This window comes from Procambarus clarkii, chromosome 2 (genome assembly GCF_040958095.1).
Source record: "Procambarus clarkii isolate CNS0578487 chromosome 2, FALCON_Pclarkii_2.0, whole genome shotgun sequence".
NCBI classification, from domain to species: Eukaryota; Metazoa; Arthropoda; class Malacostraca; order Decapoda; family Cambaridae; genus Procambarus; species Procambarus clarkii.
The window spans coordinates 41,159,132-41,180,260 of record NC_091151.1 but is presented as its reverse complement, the minus strand read 5'-3'; the positions used below and the strand labels follow the sequence as shown (position 1 = coordinate 41,180,260).

Below are 21,129 nucleotides of genomic sequence, written 5' to 3'. Positions count from 1 at the left end.
AGATACGGAGATGCTTTCTTGGTAAGATACTGCGGTTAAATTATCTTTCTTTAGGATTTTAGGGGGTTTGTGGGGTGAAGGGGGGTCGAAGCAACTCCCCCTTCCGTAATCTATCTTTGTGGCAAACTAATCTATCTATCCACAAGCCACCGCTGAAACCTCGGAAGGAGCTTCTGGTCAGTAGGTGGCAGTGGGCGGAGCTTGGCTGTGTGGTGGGCGGGGCTCCAGTAGTGGGGGCGGGGCTGAGAGAGTCTGAGTAGTTCCTCCCTCTCCTCTACCACCTCAGTCGGGTCTCAGGCGCCACGGGGAGTGTACGCCCGCGTCTGAAGCTGTGAGTGAGTGAGAGTGAGACGGCCACGGGGTGGGGGACAAAGACTAAAAAATGCACCATGCGGGGTATATTCAGTCTTTTTTCACCTTAGGTGTGTTTTGTCCAACGATCCTCGTCTGATCAACTCGTTCTGGATGCAAAACTATTTTTATCGCAGCTGTCAACCACATTTTCTCGTAATTTTACAAATGGTAAACTTTGGAACGTGTGACATTTGGGGCGCGAGACGGTGACTGTGACGTTTGGTAATGTCAACTGTCGTTAATACGTAATGGCGACCAGCGGCTGGTCACACCCTTCACGAGATTACCATTCTTACCTTCACATTTAGTGACACAAACCATTTTCTTTTTTTCAACCTTTTAGAACCCATAAAGAACTAATGAACTTGGTTAAGACTTTCTCATACGTTGAACTGAACAAAGCTCGCTTAAAAGTTACACATTGTTCGGCATATATTTAAGAAAACGTGGTTTTAGGAGTATAACAATTTTTTTGGATTTGTTAGATAGAGATAAATATTACAGATTTTTCCTAAATGGATATGTAACATAGGACAATATTAAATTAATAATGCTACTTGTTATCTCACTATTAACTATGATAGTGTTAATTATATTTAAATATATTAACATTACGATTACATTATTGTTATCATTAATGATTCTGTATATATATCAGTGTTGCAATATTGGCGAATAATTGCGCAAGATATTAATTATGAAAATGTAAATTAGTGAACTGTTCCTTTCGGCCTGTTAAGGACACTAATTGATAGTTAGCATCACCATCCTCACCCTCGTTATCTTAGGGTAAAATAATATAATTACGATTCTTGGGTAATTAACACATTGTTGCATGACGTCATTTAACACGCATATTAACACGTGTTGAATATGTCATCACTTAACACACATATTAACACGTGTTCAACCTATCATTAAAACACCTGCAAAACGTCTCCTTATCACGGGGTTTCATTAAATTAACAAATCCAACATTCACTTCAAAACTGCGTTAAAACTTTTGATAATTTCATTAATATTTTATTATACTGAAATTACATAATATTTGAAGTGTGTAAAACTATTCAAAGTCGGTGAATCAATGTCCCTAAGCGTTTATACATTGACTTTATTCACTTATTTATTCACTTATTCACTTATTGTGGCGATGGAGGCGGATTAATTATCAATTTCATATATCATCAACTATAACAACTACTTAACTACCTAAATAACCAGGAGTAAGAGGCCTATAAATGGGGAATTATAAAGTGAAAACGTTTAGGCAGCATGACTATAGGCCAATATAAGAGGAATAATTAGGTGAAAACACTAAGACTCCATCACTCTATAGGCCTTTATAAGAGAAGTTATTAGGAGAAAGCGCAAAGCCAGCACGAGGCAATAGTATGTATTATATCTTATATGTATATATTAAGTATATCTTATAATTTTATACGTATATGTTACTCGTACATATAAGTGTAAGAGTCTTCAAGAGGCTGCGAGAAGCTATACAACATTTAATCTTTAAGTAGAAAAAAATAACTACTGTAATTGAATTACTTTTAAAAACACTTACTTAACAACATCCATCAGCAATTATACTTACTCCAATATAATTAGGGATTATCACGGTACTTTGTAACCAGTCATGATACACGACAAGGATAACCATGATAACATATCTGCTGGCTGAGATAACGCAATGTTATCTTCCTGGACGCCAAAAATAGAAGCCAATATTACTAAGGTAATTATGTATCTCCTTAGATAGACACAAAAATATGTAAATAATTACACATTAGCTCGTGCTAAAGATAATCAACAAACATCACTGAGGTAACTACTATCATCAGCCATAACTGTGTACCAGCACCAGGACTGACCAAAGCAATTACGTCCCCCATTTACGAAACCTTTACATCTTTTGGCTGGAACCGTTCCGAGGTCATCTAGAACAACAACAACCTCGTAACTTTTCAGAGCTCGTCAACTGTTTGATAAATACAACCTAAGTTATGACCGAGGAAAGATGTATATGTTTCGCAAATGGTCTCGAACCCTGGCTCATGGTCCCTTCGCATTCCTGCTAATGTCAGCGCTAATGTGCCGGCTACGTTGACATTACTATGATGCTCGTTCATGTTTCGCTAATATTACGTTAGTCTCATTTTGCCATCAAAATTTTATTGACTTATTTCGCGATCCTCGCCAAAATTCGCCTCATAAACATCGCCATCTTCGTCAAAATATGTGGTAAATTATCTTGGCGATTGAGGCAATTTGACTGATTACATTTATTCACTGAACGATTGTCTAATTTGTTTCCGAAAGCTCACATTACGACCCGGAAAGGTTGGCAACATTGCCATCCTGCATATATTACCAGATATCATTTCTCCTGATATCGTGACACCCTCCCCCTGATATCCTCTCCACTGACACAGCTTTCCTCCAGATTCAGCCTTCCCCTGATATAACTACGCTATCATACACCCTCTCTTGATATAACATCCCCAATACAATCTCCCCTGATACAACCTCCCCCACCCCTGATACAATCTCCCCTGATACAACTTCCCCTAATATAATCTCCCCCTGATATAACAATCCGTGATACCATTCACGAATCAGTTAGCCAAAAAAAATTCTCCTAAACCACTACGAGATACATTTAAAAGTCAACATGCTTGCTGAAGCAGGTCGAGCGGCCGCTGGAGAATTGTAGACGCCGGATAAAGCGAGCCAAACTAGGCTTCGGCCTTCCGCTTAACCGTAAGATCGTGTAGCCGGTTAGGCGGGTTTTCTCAAGGAGTTCCGGAAGTTATCCAAACCTCCGTAGACCCGTGAAAGGGACACTGACGATTCGGCCAATTCCTCATTCAAGACCTTGTGATAGGTCTTCCGTATGTGGGTTGATCCGCGGCCGGATGCTGAACATGCGTCCGAATGAGACGTAATCCATGGCCGGATAAGGAACAATCCACGTCCGGTTGAAGAACAACCTGTCCCCGGTTGACGAACAATCCCCCTCCTGGTTGAGGAAGAATGTGAGCGATTGTGCGCTCATTCAATGCTCACGATGATTGTTTTGGTCTTCCAGAAGCTGCCGGTACTTCATCTACTGTACCTCATCTACTGTACCCTATCTACGGTACCTCATCTACGGTACCCCGTCTACTGTACCTGTTATATCACGTATCTTGCTTTAATTGTATCATATTGTATTGTTCCCTCAGTGTACCCCATACTGGGTACATCACTCAGGGTACAATCACCCCAGGGTACAATCACCCCAGGTACAATCACCCCGGGTACAATCACCCCGGGTAACCTTAACCGGCCATTTCCCACCATGTAAACAACCACATATGTTGTGATTTAAGAGCCATACAACATACAGAACAACACGAGGGTTAGAGGGACAATCACCTGTGGCTGATTGTCCCGGCTCAACCAAGTTCTTGATACAATTTTTAAAATACAAGTCGCTAATACATTTTCAAACAGCCCCGTTCTCTCCGTAAAAAAAAAAAAACTGTTTTATCTAACGGGAAACATACGAACCCAAGCAACCCTCCTAACCCATCGAAGCCGACGGGTATATAGAGAAAATGTGAATATTACTAATCCGTCGATTACGTAAAAAATGCGACGGATTGGATCGCGGGTTTGGCCTGAACTTCGTGAATACTGAGAGATCTCACGGGAGTAAGAGGCAGGTCGTAGGCTGACGATCTCGAGGGAGAAAACCGAAAAAATAGGCCTATGGGAGACGAGAAGGGTTAAGTTACGCAAGCATTTTGGGATAAGGTTCGGACTCATGGGTTTGATAGGCCTATGCTGTAGGCGGGTAGCATGGGAATGCCAAAATTGTTATAGGCCTATGTTGCAGGTTTATAGTATGATGACACGATTGTTATAGGCCTATGTTGCAAGTTTATATTATAGGGATGTTGCTCTCCATGTAGGTCTATGTTGTCAGTGGGTAAAAGGGGTTGACCCTTATTGTATGCCTATGTTGCATTAACCGGAAGATTATACAATAATATGATGATTGTATAATGTATTAATTATGTATTAATATCTGGGCATTATTTAACAATGCCTGAGCATTAGGTATTAATCCCAGGGCATTATGTATTAATCCCAGGGCATTATGTATTAATCCCAGGGCATTATGTATTAATCCCAGGGCATTATGTATTAATCCCAGGGCATTATGTATTAATCCCAGGGCATTATGTATTAATCCCAGGGCATTATGTATTAATCCCAGGGCATTATGTATTAATCCCAGGGCATTATGTATTAATCCCAGGGCATTATGTATTAATCCCAGGGCATTATGTATTAATCCCAGGGCATTATGTATTAATCCCAGGGCATTATGTATTAATCCCAGGGCATTATGTATTAATCCCAGGGCATTATGTATTAATCCCAGGGCATTATGTATTAATCCCAGTGCATTATGTATTAATCCAAAGGCATTGAGTATCATCCTCACGGAATTATGTACTGAAATCATTATGTATAAATACCGGTGCACTATGTGTTAAAATCTGCGCTCTATGTATTCATATCAGATAATTATATTACCATAAGGGCATTATGTATAAACACAGAGGCATTGTAGGTTAATCAGGTCATTACCTATTATTAATATCAGGGTGTTATGTGTTAATATGAGGGCATTGTGTTAATATGAGGGCATTGTGTGTTAATATGAGGGCATTGTGTTAATATGAGGGCATTGTGTTAATATGAGGGCATTGTGTGTTAATATGAGGGCATTGTGTTAATATGAGGGCATTGTGTTAATATGAGGGCATTGTGTGTTAATATGAGGGCATTGTGTTAATATGAGGGCATTGTGTGTTAATATGAGGGCATTGTGTTAATATGAGGGCATTGTGTGTTAATATGAGGGCATTGTGTGTTAATATGAGGGCATTGTGTTAATATGAGGGCATTGTGTTAATATGAGGGCATTGTGTGTTAATATGAGGGCATTGTGTTAATATGAGGGCATTTTGTGTTAATATGAGGGCATTGTGTGTTAATATGAGGGCATTGTGTTAATATGAGGGCATTTTGAGTTAATATGAGGGCATTTTGAGTTAATATGAGGGCATAATGTTAATATGAGGGCATAGTGTTAATATGAGGGCATAATGTTAATATGAGGGCATAATGTTAATATGAGGGCATAATGTTAATATGAGGGAATAGTGTTAATATGAGGGCATTGTGTGTTAATATGAGGGCATAATGTTAATATGAGGGCATTGTGTGTTAATATGAGGGCATAATGTTAATATGAGGGCATTGTGTGTTAATATGAGGGCATTTTGTGTTAATATGAGGGCATAATGTTAATACGAGCATTATGTATATGCTCTCATATTAACATGAGAGCATTATAAACATATACAGACACACACAACATTAATATGATCGCAGAAACCACCTTTAAACAATAATAAATAAGTACTAATGAACACACGAACTTTACCTCGATATCAAAATATTTTTGACGCAGTAAATATATCAAGACACAATATTAGTAATGTTTACAAACGACTAATGCAAACGACACTGTGAAATTACCTTCAACTTTCAATATTTTATTAAATTTATTAAATTACATACGATCACCTTACAGGTGAACCGCGATGCTCATCACAAGATTGCTGGCTAATACATAAAAAAAATACAGTAATACAGTAGTTTCAGCTGTAGGAGGTACCAGTGAGGTAAGGTGATACGATCACCTTACAGGTGAACCGCGATGATCATCACAAGATTGCTGGCTAATACATAAAAAAATACAGTAATACAGTAGTTTCAGCTGTAGGAGAGACAATACAAAACACAGGAGCAACTTTCTCAACCATACAACAATCATTGAGTCAGAATAACAATAATACATATATATCAACCAATTTTTTGTCGACAAATATTTTTATTTTAACAAGATGAATTTTTTTTGGTTCCAAATTTTTTTTATTGTCAACAAAACGGGTTTTCTCTTTTTTTTCAGCAATAACGTTTTTCCCTACTGTCAACATCCTTACAAAAAAAACATTTTATTTTTGTAATTTTTGTTCCTTTACTGTGACATATCATCTATATATGATTATATATGACATATAATCATAGTAGGTGTGTGTGTGTGTGTGTGTGTGTGTGTGTGTGTGTGTGTGTGTGTGTGTGTGTGTGTGTGTGTGTGTGTGTGTGTGTGTGTGTGTGTGTGAATATGGAAAATAAGCTAAAGTTTCTCTCTAGGGGGGTAAAAAACACGAAGGCGCTTGAGCAAATCCGTAAATCCACCAAACGATGGATTTTAAAAAAAGCGCTCGATAAATCCAAGGCAGCATCCTAGAATACAAAAGCGGAGGGTAATGGCCGTCTCCAAAACGCGGATCAGCAGCCAAATTCAGCGGAAAATCTGTGGGTGGCGGGGGGGGGGGGAGTGGAGCCCCATGGGGCTGGGGGGAAGGGGGGAGTGGGGCCCCCATGGGGCTAGAGGGGAGGAGGGGCAAATGTGGAGTGAAGGAGGATGCTGATGTGTGTGATGTAGCTGAGGTGGATAGCTGAGGTAGGGAGGTGGATGGCTGAGGTAGGAGGGGTGGATAGCTGAGGTAGGGGGTGGTGGATAGGTGAGGAAGGGGGGGGATAGCTGAGGTAGGGGGTGGTGGATAGGTGAGGAAGGGGGGGGGATAGCTGAGGTAGGGAGGTGGATAGCTGAGGTAGGGGGGGTGGATAGCTGAGGTAGCGGGGGGTGGGGGGTGGATAGCTGAGGTAGGGAGGTAGACAGCTGAGGTAGAGAGGTAGACAGCTGAGGTAGGAGGTAGACAGCTGAGGTAGAGAGGTAGACAGCTGAGGTAAGGAGGTAGACAGCTGAGGTAGGAGGTAGACAGCTGAGGTAGGAGGTAGACAGCTGAGGTAGTGAGGTAGACAGCTGAGGTAGAGAGGTAGACAGCTGAGGTAGAGAGGTAGACAGCTGAGGTAGAGAGGTAGACAGCTGAGGTAGAGAGGTAGACAGCTGAGGTAGGAGGTAGACAGCTGAGGTAGAGAGGTAGACAGCTGAGGTAGGAGGTAGACAGCTGAGGTAGAGAGGTAGACAGCTGAGGTAGAGAGGTAGACAGCTGAGGTAGAGAGGTAGACAGCTGAGGTAGAGAGGTAGACAGCTGAGGTAGAGAGGTAGACAGCTGAGGTAGAGAGGTAGACAGCTGAGGTAGAGAGGTAGGCAGCTGAGGTAGAGAGGTAGACAGCTGAGGTAGGAGGTAGACAGCTGAGGTAGGAGGTAGACAGCTGAGGTAGAGAGGTAGACAGCTGAGGTAGTGAGGTAGATAACCCCATAATATAAATAACAGCCACATAACACTGGTAATTACCACATAAGTTATAATAGCCCAGTAACATCAATAATAATCAATTATAGATATAGCACTCTTATAAGTGACAATAATTCTACAACAGAAATGCCTATAACAATCATTATAGCCCTATAATAGATATAACATCCCTCATAAGTGATTATAACACCTTAATATTAATAATAACCAAATGATAAGTGACAATAACTTGGTAAACAGTGATAACAGCCCGTTAAGAGGACGTTGTCTACATCAACGGGCGTTGTCTACAACATCAACGGACGTTGTCTACAACATCAACGGACGTTGTCTACAACATCAACGGACGTTGTCTACATCAACGGACGTTGTCTACAACATCAACGGACGTTGTCTACAACATCAACGGACGTTGTCTACATCAACGGACGTTGTCTTCAACATCAACGGACGTTGTCTTCAACATCAACGGGCGTTGTCTACAACATCAACGGACGTTGTCTTCAACATCAACGGACGTTGTCTTCAACATCAACGGACGTTGTCTACAACATCAACGGGCGTTGTCTACATCAACGGACGTTGTCTACAACATCAACGGGCGTTGTCTACATCAACGGACGAATCGTCGTAGTTCGTATTCGTTGTCTACAACATCAACGGACGGACGTTGTCTACAAACATCAACGTGAAAGCCTTTTGAACCACTCATCAACGAACGATTGTCAACGACTCATCAACGAACGACTGTTTACGACTCATCAACAAGGGACAAGTGTTTTAACCAGAAAAAAACGGTCCACGTTGATGCAAAATCAGAACATCAAAAGCATTTTCCGATTGATGTCGTATTTTTGGTTCTGTTCTATTTCACATTAGACTCCAATAATAATAATAATAATAATAATAATAATAATAATAATAATAATTATGTTTGGGTCTCGAGGTAAAAGTCACAATTGTTCGTTTTTTATGATCGAATGTTGATTTTATTTACAGACTCAAACCAGCTGTAAATTTACAATAGCATTTTTAACTAATGGAAAAAAAGTGGATTTTATAGCTAAACTCAGCCAACTTTAAATGAACTAGAAATTTCGACCAACTTTTTTTTTTCACGCGGGTGTGTGTGTTATCAGCGAAATCATATCAAATAAATGTTTTCCGTACGAGAAGCAGCTGATTTGATCAATGAAACTATTGCAAACTGCATTTTTAAATAATTGTAGAGCAAGTGTGTTTGGGAAAGAGAAACAACTAGTAAATTAATCTGCAAATTAGATTGGCCGATCTAATTGACATAGATAGGCCTAATTGACATAGATAGGCTTAAAATAGATTTACGTAAATTAGATAGGCCTATCTAATTTACAAATAAGCTTGGCCTAAGGAATGAAAAAATATATGAAGGCCTTCAAAATTTACAAATTAAAAGAGGTTTCAGAAATTTACAAATTAGATAGCCTACAAAATCTGTAAATTATATAGGTCAACGAATTATGTAAATTAAATAGCCTACAAAATCCTGTAAATTATATAGGTCAACGAATTATGTAAATTAAATAGCCTACAAAATCCTGTAAATTATATAGGTCAACGAATTATGTAAATTAAATAGCCCTACAAAATCCACAAAATAAATAGGCGTATGAAATGAAACCCAAATACTTTCCATCCCAAGTCAACCATTTCTCCTTCAATTCCAAAATAAGTTCCAACTTTAAGCCCTTCCTACACTCCCTCAGTACACTTCCATCCACACCCAGCTGAGTACACCCTCTCAACCTCACCCACGCCGTCTCAACTTCACCTACCTCATAGAAGCCTCATCCACACCCACACACCCCTCCTCCCCCCTCACCAGCGGGGCGCTATCCTAAAAAGCGGGAAATTGGTCATAAACTACTTTAAGGGAAAAGGTTACAGATTGGCGATGAATATGTAGGGAAGGGAGGGAGGGATGGGTAGGGGTGTAGGGGAAGAGGGGGCGGGGGGTAGTGGTAGAGGGGTAGGAAGGTACTGTAGGGGTGTAGTGATAGTGTAGGTGGCGCAGGAGATGATGATGGTGATAAGGGTGATGCTAACGTAGTTTGGATATATCTGAATATATGTCTATGTTTAAGATCGAATAAATCTCCTTTTTTATGCGTTTTCCGATACATTAATTAGACAGACAGGCACTGGACTTCCTCAGACCCCCACCTCGGGCGTATCTACACAAATGACGTTAATTCAACGCTAATCTCAGGTTGTTCCTGCGTTGATTTAACGCCATTCGAACATTTTTGACCCCCCCCCCCCCACGCGGGCATGCTGTGTATGCGACCATTACAGACAATGTACACCTTGAGGTCCATGCCCAGGTGATCGGTGGCGAGTGTAGCCGGGGAGTGTACAGCCAGGTGTCATGTCTAACCCGAGCCTCAGGCTATCCCGACGCCGGTGCAACTGTCGGGCGAGCAACGCCTGGGCACACTAGTTGCAAGGCCTGTGGCAAGCTCAACCGCAACAGCCAGGAAGCTCTACTGGAACAGCTGGCGAGGAAAAGCCTATTCGAAACGACACTTGTAAAACAAGAACAGGTGTCTCTACCCACTTCTCTCTCTCTCTCTCTCCCTCTGTCTCTCACTCTCTCTCTCCCGTGCTGAGAGAATCCGGCCAGCAAGGACAAGTCACGTCAGAGTCGGAGAGAGTTCACTGCGGGTGTTTAGAACGGGTCTCGTACATATCGCGCGGATAAAGTCAAACGAGGTCATGTGAATATACATGAATTATTTGAAGTGACGCGGGAGGGGAGCCGAGGTCATGCAACGCCAGGCTTTCCCACACAACCTCCCGTGAAGGAACAGGTCAGGCAAGGTGTCACACACTAACCCACACACGAAATTTGGATTAAGATAAAAAAAACCGGAGGACAAGAAGAACAGAGGAGGAGGAGGGTAAGGCTAGAAGAGAGAGAGAGAGAGAGAGAGAGAGAGAGAGAGAGAGAGAGAGAGAGAGAGAGAGAGAGAGAGAGAGAGAGAGAGAGAGAGAGAGAGAGAGAGAGAGAGAGAGAGAGAGAGAGAGAGAGAGAGAGAGAGAGAGAGATCCATGCGAGATACAGGATCTAGCAACTGCATTCTGGAGCCAACGATGAACACAATGTTGACCAAGAGACACTGGTTCCTGTCCGCCATCAAGCTTTGGTTGCTGGCGTCTGTAGTTCAACACGCACAAGGTAGGTCACCATTGTAGTACTTCTTGTAGTGAGCTTATAACCTTCTTGTAGTGAGCTTATAACCTTCTTGTAGTGAGCTTATAACCGTCTTGTAGTGATCTTATCAAGTGCTGTAGCGAGGCTATACTTTCTAGTGGGTGGCTAAGCCATCTAAGACTATATTCCTGTGTTAATCACCACTCCAACAATTTTTTTCAGAACACAAAGGCATAAAACTGGTTCACAGTAATGGACTTGACCACCCAAGCTTCACACACAGTAATGAGACTTATATTTCAGTTCACATGAACGCCTAAAAGCCTTAAAAAAAAATTGTGTTTTGTACCTATACTAGAATTCACTTAAATGTTAATGTTGTCTACTGTAACATGTTCACCTCACACTATCCACCAAACAATGCATGGTTTGTAGTGGAAACAAGTCCACTACTTTAGTGTCAAACAATGTTAGCGGTTTACCCTACTAGTGATTTACAATGTTAGCGGTTTACCGTACTTGTGATTTACAATGTTAGCGGTTTACCCTACTAGTGATTTACAATGTTAGCGGTTTACCCTACTAGTGATTTACAATGTTAGCGGTTTACCCTACTAGTGATTTACAATGTTAGCGGTTTACCCTACTAGTGATTTACAATGTTAGCGGTTTACCCTACTAGTGATTTACAATGTTAGCGGTTTATCCTACCAGTGATTTACAATGTTGGCGGTTTACCCTACTAGTGATTTACAATGTTAGCGGTTTACCCTACTAGTGATTTACAATGTTAGCGGTTTACCCTACTAGTGATTTACAATGTTAGCGGTTTACCCTACTAGTAATTTACAATGTTAGCGGTTTACCGTACTTGTGATTTACAATGTTAGCGGTTTACCCTGCTAGTGATTTACAATGTTAGTAACTTACTCCATTGGTTTACACTACCAGTGGTTTAAATGGCACTGATTTACACTACCAGGGGTTTAAAAGCCACTAGTTTACAAGTGGCTTACAAAACCAACAGTTTACAATAAGTGCTTAACAATTGCAGGGATTACCAATAACAGTTGTTTACAATAACAAGAGGTTAAGAGGTTTTGTTTTACAGTACAAAGTTTCCTTTTACATTTACAATACAATATTTACATGTAAATTTACATTTACAATAACTCTAACTCTTTGTCATAGTTAAACTCACGTTGAATTAGGTCAGTGGCTTAAAAACCAACAGATAAGACACACATCTTGTGTGTTTCCGCTTGTTACAAGGAGGAGACGAATTTGTGTCCACGTACGTCAGCCGTGATATTCACTCTGCAGACAGGCAGGAAGGCACGAATATTGTTGTGGTCCACTTTGAAAGCGTCATACACACACGTGACTATCTCAGCACACATCACAATCATTTAACATGTACACACACCTGCCTACATCTCAGCTGTGTCAACCATCAATAAGTCACATATTATCTCTGCAGGAACAATCCATTACAAGGAGTTTGCAGAGAAATTTCTATTTACCTGATAATTTTGGGCAAATTTGTCCTAATTTTCATAAGAATACACATTGTACTTCCTTACATACATGTTGATATTTCTAGGGGGTTAAAAGTCGACGGACCTAGCTAGCTAGGTCCGCTAGGCTAGCTAGGTCCGCTAGGCTAGGCTTGCTAGTCCGCTTTAGCTAGGCTAGCTAAAGAGCTAGCGGAAAAAATGATCCGATGCTTTTAACAGTATGAAAGCCCCTTATGAAAAGGTAATTCGATTGTAAATCACCGTTTCAAGTGACTGTGTTCACTAAACCAGGCAGGAATTACCTCCAGAGAGCGAGAGTGAGAGCGAATACGATCCTCTTATCTACGTCAAGAGTTTTACCGAAAGTCACAACTCTCAAATTAACATAGGTCTCTGTCTCCCAGGTCTGATAATTTGTTTTTCATGGTCTATAAATAAAATTCAATTTCCTACGACAAATAATTCAAATAAATAAAGAAAAAGTATTGGGAGAGGAATTTCTTAAATGTTTTTAAGGTGAAATCACATTTTATTGGGCACATAAGTGATTGAGTTGTGATGTAGTGGAGTTATGGTGGTTGTATTCAGGTTGTGGTAGTTGAATTCGGGTTGTGGTGGTTGTATTCAGGTTGTGAGGGAGTTTAGTTACAGAGGTTGTAGTGTGGACGAGTTATAGTATGGTTCACCAAGCATCATTACAGGAAGGAAGAGAGAGAGAGAGAGAGAGAGAGAGAGAGAGAGAGAGAGAGAGAGAGAGAGAGAGAGAGAGAGAGAGAGAGAGAGAGAGAGAGAGAGAGAGAGAGAGAGAGAGAGAGAGAGAGATGGTTTTATTGTTAATAACAATAATACTTTTAATATTATTTATGGTATAAAAGGAGATATATGAAAAAATAATACATTTTGTATCTTCAGATATGGGAACATTTTTAAATAATTTAATCACCAACACTTCAGCCCATCCTCCTAAAATAAAAGTACTTATAGTAACCATTTGGTGGAAAGTACCAATATGTAGCGATGGACCACAAGAACGTTGACTTTTCTGATACTGAATTTGGACAAAGCAGAAACATTTTTAGCGGCAATATAAATATAAGATCTATATCCCACCCTAACCTAACCTCTCCTAGCAAACCTAAGCCTAATACACGCTATTTTAGGCTTAATAGGCTGGGGAGCTGGTGGCTGAGCGAACAATGGGCAGTTCTTTCATCCAGATGCCCCTGTTATCTAGCAGTAAATAGGTACCTGGGAGATAGTCAGCTGTCACGGGCTGCTTCCTGGGAGTGGAGGCCTGGTCGAGGACCGGGCCGCGGGGACACTGAGCCCCGAAATTATCTCAAGATAACCTCTCAAGATAATATGGAACATATATTTGCTAGACAAGGCCTAGAAATATTTAAGTTTGGTTTTAGCTCTACTTTTGTCAGATTTATAAAATTAATAGTACAAAAAATGGAGTACTGGTGGTCCATCATTACATATTGGTACTTTCCACCAAATAGTTACTATCAGTACTATCGTCTCAGATGGATGGGCTGAAGATTCAGGTCAAGACAATGATTTCAACACTACCGTGGTTCCTCATATTCTCAAACTGTTGTGGTCAGCATCGCAAATCTATTCATTTGCGTTTTGATATTTGGTGTACCGCGTGATGCAAGCACTCGACCTGGTTAGTCACCTACACTGAGAGGTCAACCATTTTCCCCCCGGAACTACTGAAACAAAGACCGGAGTTCGACTCACTGCTGCTGAGCTTTGATGGTCAAAATCGCTAATTACCGAGAGAGTCTTAATCACGTGGTTGTGTGTGTTGGTGTTTATGTACGATGATAAGGTCAATATGGCATTATCCACCACGTTTGTTCAGTTAATATTACCAGTGAAGAAGAAAACGGGAAATTCCAAATGTAAACAAATTGCAGAAAACGGGAAATCCCGAATAAAAACAAATTGGTCCTGTATACTTGTAATGTATTTCGAGGGTATCCTAATGTAGCCGAGTGTGCAGGGTCGGACTCTAGCTCCAGAGTTCCGTGTTTTCAGGTGTAAGACTGACACCCGGTCCTCTCATTCACTACCATACCTAGGTAGCACAATCGGCTCACCTCTGAATGGTCCTGGGTTCCATTCCCGGAAAATGGCGAGAGATGTTGGGACACAGTTTCCTTATACCTGATTAATCTGTTCACCTTGCAGCAAATAGGTACCAGGGTTTAATAGACTGTTGCTGGTAGCACCCTGGGGCCAGATTCACAAAAGCACTTACGCAAGCACTTACGAACGTGTACATCTTTACTCAATCTTTGACGGCTTTGTTTACATTTATTAAACAGTTTACAAGCATGAAAACTTCCCAATCAACTGTTGTTATTATTATAAACAGCCTCCTGGTGCTTCGGAGCTCATTAACTGTTTAATAATTGGAAACAAAGCCGCCAAAGATTGAGAAAAGATGTACAGGTTCGTAAGTGCTTGCGTAAGTGCTTTCGTGTATCTGGCCCCTGGTGAATAGTCAGTCGTGGGATAGCGGGACTCGACTAGCCTGTTCCCGGTAATGGGATAGCAAACCAAATATTCAACTACTTTTCCCATTCCATTTGATCGCTCTTGTCTTGCTAAAGTAGCTCTACTTTTCCACGACTCTTCTGGGATTCTATCGACCCACATTCTAAACCTTTCCATATACTATATCAATCTCCCAGGAATTTTATACATGGCAATCATGTCTCCTCTCCCTTCCTTATCTTCTTTTAATATATTAAGGTTCAACTCCCAGTTGTGTAGCAATGTTTAATGTAAACACAGTCGTAAACGCACACGAAATATTAACTTAGTAATGGGTGACGTAGTAAGGGATTGCAATGTAGATTCAAAATATAACTTATTTGTTAGTATTCCAAGCCCAGGAACGTAGTATATTATATAAATTTATTAGCTCGAATAATAATGACCCCAAATAGACAATTATAGGTCTGAAGAACCTTATATGTAAATAGAAAACTTGGTACAAAAGGAGTAGAGAAGTCAATCTAGAACAAGATTGGGATCCTACAACAAGATTGGGAACAAGATCCTACAAGTAGGAAACTGTTGTAAATGGAGTGCCACAAGGCTCTGTCTCGGGACCTCTGATGTTTATAATATATAAATGATTTAGATTCAGGACTGAACAGCAATATTTGCAAATTTGCCGACGATACGAAAATCGGGAGGAAAATAAACTCGAAAAAGAGTCTCAAAATCACTTCAAGACGATCTAGACAGGGTTTCGAAATGGTCAAAAGACTGGCAGATGTTATTTAATACTGACAAATATAAGATTATTAGGCTAGATAATGATGATAAGAGTTACAGGATATCAGCTGGATGTTGCTGATATTGAGAAAGGGATCTGGGGGTCACGATTAGTAAGAATTTAAAGCAAACAAAAAATCAATGCACAAATGTTCGAAATACGTTAAATAAGAAACTGGGATTTATTTCTAGAAACGTTAACAATAAAACACCTGATGTTATTCTTTAGCTGTATCATGCTTTTGCTAGGCCGCATTATGCAGTTCAGTTTTAATCGTCATACCACAGAATGGACATAAAATCACTTGAACGCGCCCAGCGTAACATGACAAAAGTTAATCCCGAAAATTAAAACTCTTCCACATGAAGAGAAATTGAAATACTTAATTTGTGTTCTCTAGAAAAGCGAAGAGTTAAGGATGATATGACTGAAGTGTACAATGGAATAAATGGGTATAAATAGAGAAACATATAAATATAAATAAGGTTTTTATCATCATATAATTAATCACGAAACAATGTATATCAATTGGACAAGTTTAGATTTAGGAAAGACCTGGATAAATACTGGTTTCGTAAGAAAATTGTTGATTTGAGGAACAAATTACCGGGTAATATAATAGACGTAGGATCCCTTGATTGTTTCAAGCGTAGGTTAGATATATATGTGAATGAGTTTGAGTGGATATATATTAGGAGCAGCCACGTATTTGCCAATAGGCCTTCTGCAGTTTCCTTGATTCATATGTTCTTACACACAGGTGCATGCACAGACACAGACACACACACACACACACACACACACACACACACACACACACACACACATACATACACATGTACATGCATATATGCCCATGTACACATGATTATGAAGTACACTTTTGGGGAACTACACTGTAGAATGTAGATAAATTCTTTGGAAACTAAACAGAGAAATATGACTAAGTTAATCCATTGAATTTGAAACGCTGCACAGACTAGGAGAACTAGATTTAAACTATTTACAAAGGCTTAAATCAAAGGGCACCAATATAGTGAACACGAGGAAATGGCTCAATACGAAGGGTGAAAATGGGTGTAACTAGGTGGATAACATACAACCATGAAAGGTTGTAACAATAGGGGTATATATAAGGTGATGGAAGGGTATGATAAGGAGCCACACATAGAGTGATGAAAGGGTTTAACAAGGGGGACATACACAACATGATGAAATATGAATCCAAATAAGAAAAGACACAAAGTATTTAAATTGTATAAATTTAGATTTAGAACAAAAACTGGGTCCCCAGAGCTAGGTCTTATGCTCGCTCTCACCCCCCCCCACCCTTCCCTTCTCCAACCATTTCTTTCTCACTCCTGCTTTTTCGATTCCTGAATTTTTCATGACCGTTCTAAAGTAACCTTTTTTGGAGCGAGGTATTCCTCTATTTTATCGAGTCACTTTTCACAGGTTCTTATTATAGAGAACGGTAACATTTGCGCTTTTTCCTCCATATATTATAACATTTCACTCATTTCATAAGTGGATTTGTTCATTGATGCATCAAGCTATTGTGATTTCTGTGTGTTATTTCACTCATTCTTTGTCTCTCTCTGTCTCTATTCTCTGTTACATGCACTTAAGAATATAGATCAATAATTATAGAAAACCTCCGACCATAACGTTGATATGAACACGTTAAAAACAATAATAATAGTAATAATAAATTCAGCAAGAACAACGGCTATAAAGCAACAATGAATGCAGTCGGCAGCATAACAAAAGACGGTCGGCAAGTGCAGTAACAGCGCCCCGAGACTCCTATATATAAGCAGTGAATTCCAAAACTTTGATCATCCAATGTGGCGCAATAGATAATTCGACCAGTTCACGGCTACGACGCCCCCCCAAAAAATTACTGCCAGTTTGAGATATCGGAAAAGCCCGGTCCACGGGTCGTTAACGATAGCGATAAACCCGGTGAACTCAAGTTTGCAACATATCTCTCGAGCCAGAAATGAGCTGGAGGGTTCGTGTTAATGACACTTTGAATCCTCAGGTGCTTTTAAGCTCCTAATAACCACACGCTGCCTTAAGGAGACCAAAACAAACACGAAAAAAATGCCATAAAAAGCGCGTGTTATTGTTATCATGGAGCTCAACGTTTCAATCAACTGGTTCGAAACGTGTGGTGTAAATTCAGAGTTAATCTTCACACTTCAAGACTGACAATTAAGTTCATTAAGACATTGTTATGGCGCTAATGTTGGGTGTCTTTCTCGAAGGGCGAAAACGAGATGAGAGGAAAGAAATGATTGGGTGAAGAGATGAGATGAGATAAGAGGGGAGATAGGGGAGGGGGGTTGGGGGGTTAGAGGAGAGAAGTTGAAGACAAACCGTAGGCAATTACACTCCGATAATCGCGCTGCGCTTCGTTACAAACTGCGGCACTTCATTACAGCTCCACTTGAGAGGCGCAGCGGGACTTACCACTCGCTGTAGACCCCCCCTAGCAGGAGCTCCGTTTACCGTGGAGACGAAGTAACAGCACGACTCGTCTCTTGTTAGAGCCGTGGAACAAGAACCAAGTTTCCCGTAGAGACGAAGTAACAGCACGACTCGTCTCTTGTTGGGACCGTGGAACAAGAACCAAGTTTCCCGTGGAGACGAAGTAACAGCACGACTCGTCTCTTGTTGGGGCCGTAGAACAAGAACCAAGTTTCCCGTGGAGACGAAGTAACAGCACGACTCGTCTCTCGTTGGAGCTGTAGAACAAGAACCAAGTTTCCCGTAGAGACGAAGTAACAGCACGACTCGTCTCTTGTTGGGACCGTGGAACAAGAGCTAAGTTCCCCGCGTGGAGCAACGCAACGTTCCTAGAATTCTAATAATGCCCGTTTTTCCCGCGATCGCCATCCAGGATTTTCGAGTGGGGCTCCATTTTTGCCAATTCCCAGCCGTGTTCGACAATGCAAAGCTCCCTGCTCGGCTCCCAGGCACATATGAGTTTAGGGGAATTAGTACAGGAACTATTTCCATAAAAGTGTCTTGAAGATTTTTTGACGAGCAGTGAAAGCGGAGGGGAATGGCAGCACTCCGGAAGAGAAGACGCCGGAATGGGAGGAACAGGAAGTGGTAGTTATCATGGAACGGGAGGAGGAGGGTGAATTTAAATAATTTTCAAGGTTAGGTGGCAGTGTGGAATAACAGGATGGTATCCAAACTTCAGAAGGAACAGCTTGCCAGTCTGGATGAATATAGACTCCTCTTGAGTGGATAGGAGTGAATCCACTTCTATCTTGAGTGGATAGGAGTGAATCCAATTCTATCTTGAGTGGATAGGAGTGAATCTACTTCTATCTTGAGTGGATAGGAGTGAATCTACTTCTATCTTGAGTGGATAGAAGTGAATCTATTTCTATCTTGAGTGGATAGAAGTGAATCCACTTCTATCTTGAGTGGATACAAGTGAATCCACTTCTATCTTGAGTGGATAGAAGTGAATCCACTTCTATCTTGAGTGGATAGGAGTGAATCCACTTCTATCTTGAGTGGATAGGAGTAAATCCACTTCTATCTTGAGTGGATAGAAGTGAACCTAGGTCATGAATATGACCTTCGAATCCCCAGTCGTGTATTCATTCACTCTAATCGGATAGGATGACGTACCAGTCATATCCCAATCGGACAGCACAGTATCGCAATAGGATATGAGAGTATCCCCTGATCTGACCTGACCTGAGGGGCCTGACAGCTGAGTGGATAGCGCTCGGGATTCGTAATGCTGAGGTTCCGGGTTCGATCCCCGGTGGAGGCTGAAATAAATGGGCAGAGTTTCTTTCACCCTGATGCCCCCCCTGTTCACCTAGCAGTAAATAGGTACCTGGGAGTTAGACATCTGCTACGGGCTGCTTCCCGGCGGTGTGTAACAAAACGCAGGCCTGGTCGAGGACCGGGCCGCGGGGACGCTAAGCCCCGAAATCATCTTAAGAAGAAGATCCCAGCTAAGGACTGTGTAACAGAAGGAATGACGCTGGTGGGTGCAAGAGGTGAGAAAAGGAAGAGACGTGACGGAAAACAGAAACTGGATGATGGGATGGGAATGAGGAGCAAGGTGAAGGGAAGGGTAAGACATGAGGGAACGAGGATAGGGAAAGGAACAGTTACAGCCCCGCTCCTGTGCCAGGTGAGTCCACTACGGGCTCACCATAGCCCGTGCTACTTTGGAACTTTTGTTCTAAGTAGCTGAATCTAAAAACAACAACTAGGGAAAGGAAAGATTAGAAGGCTGAGAAGAGGAGCAGTGAGGGGAAAGGATAGGGGGAAAAGAGTGAGAAGAAGGGGGGAACACGGTGAGGGGGGGTGCAGTGGGAAAGAGGGCAAAGGGGAAGAGGAAGGAGGTGAGACAGATTCGAACCCAAGGAGAAAGAGGGGAATGCTGATGCAGCAGCATAAGCAACATAAGACACCGCCAGGTCATTTCCCCTCCCTGCAGAGGCATGGCGGGGTTGGCATTGTCTTCACCCGACTTAAGTCGAATCTTTTTCTACACAAAAAAAAACTCATTATCTCGAAAATATTTCGTCCATTTCATATTGAATTGATCTATTCAGTATTAATATGTTCACCCTTCTTCTTATCATACAAAAAAGAACATTAATAACAGAGGGAACAAAGATGAACCGATTTGTGAAAATTTGCATTCTCAAAATTTATCGCCAGAACAAAACTAGTTTAAGCGATCATTTTTGACTTTGATGCGATATACAATGAAGACTTTGATGTGATATACAATGTAGACTTTGATGCGATATACAATGTAGACTTTGATGCGATATACAATGTAGACTTTGATGCGATATACAATGAAGACTTTGATGCGATATACAATGTAGACTTTGATGCGATATATAATGAAGACTTTGATGCGATGTACAATGTAGACTTTGATGCGATGTACAATGTAGACTTTGATGCGATATACAATGAAGACTTTGATGCGATATACAATGAAGATTTTGATGCGATATACAATGAAGACTTTGATGCGATGTACAATGTAGACTTTGATGCGATATACAATGAAGATTTTGATGCGATATACAATGTAGACTTTGATGCGATATACAATGTAGACTTTGATGCGATATACAATGAAGATTTTGATGCGATATACAATGAAGACTTTGATGCGATGTACAATGTAGACTTTGATGCGATATACAATGAAGATTTTGATGCGATATACAATGTAGACTTTGATGCGATATACAATGTAGACTTTGATGCGATATACAATGTAGACTTTGATGCGATATACAACGTAGACTTTGATACGATATACAATGTAGACTTTGATGCGATATACAATGAAGACTTTGATGCGATATACAATGTAGACTTTGATGCGATATATAATGAAAACTTTGA

The 21,129-nt window shown here is 40.8% G+C and overlaps 1 protein-coding gene across 7 annotated transcripts in view; it reads left to right on the top strand.

The window, feature by feature from the left end:
• The first annotated feature begins 284 nt into the window (after positions 1-284).
• Positions 285-21,129, top strand: part of LOC123748458 (lachesin) — a 277,052-nt gene continuing 256,207 nt past the window's right edge. For 2 of the 7 annotated variants that reach the window (XM_069324810.1, XM_069324774.1), the window contains exons 1-2: positions 291-331; positions 9,873-10,920. In XM_069324810.1, the coding sequence (XP_069180911.1) occupies positions 10,794-10,920 (127 nt within the window). In that variant the 5' untranslated portion in view covers positions 291-331; positions 9,873-10,793. Of the gene's footprint in view, positions 336-9,872; positions 10,921-21,129 lie in introns of all 7 variants that reach the window. The other 5 variants (XM_069324782.1, XM_069324803.1, XM_069324788.1 and 2 more) reach the window with 5 other exon arrangements.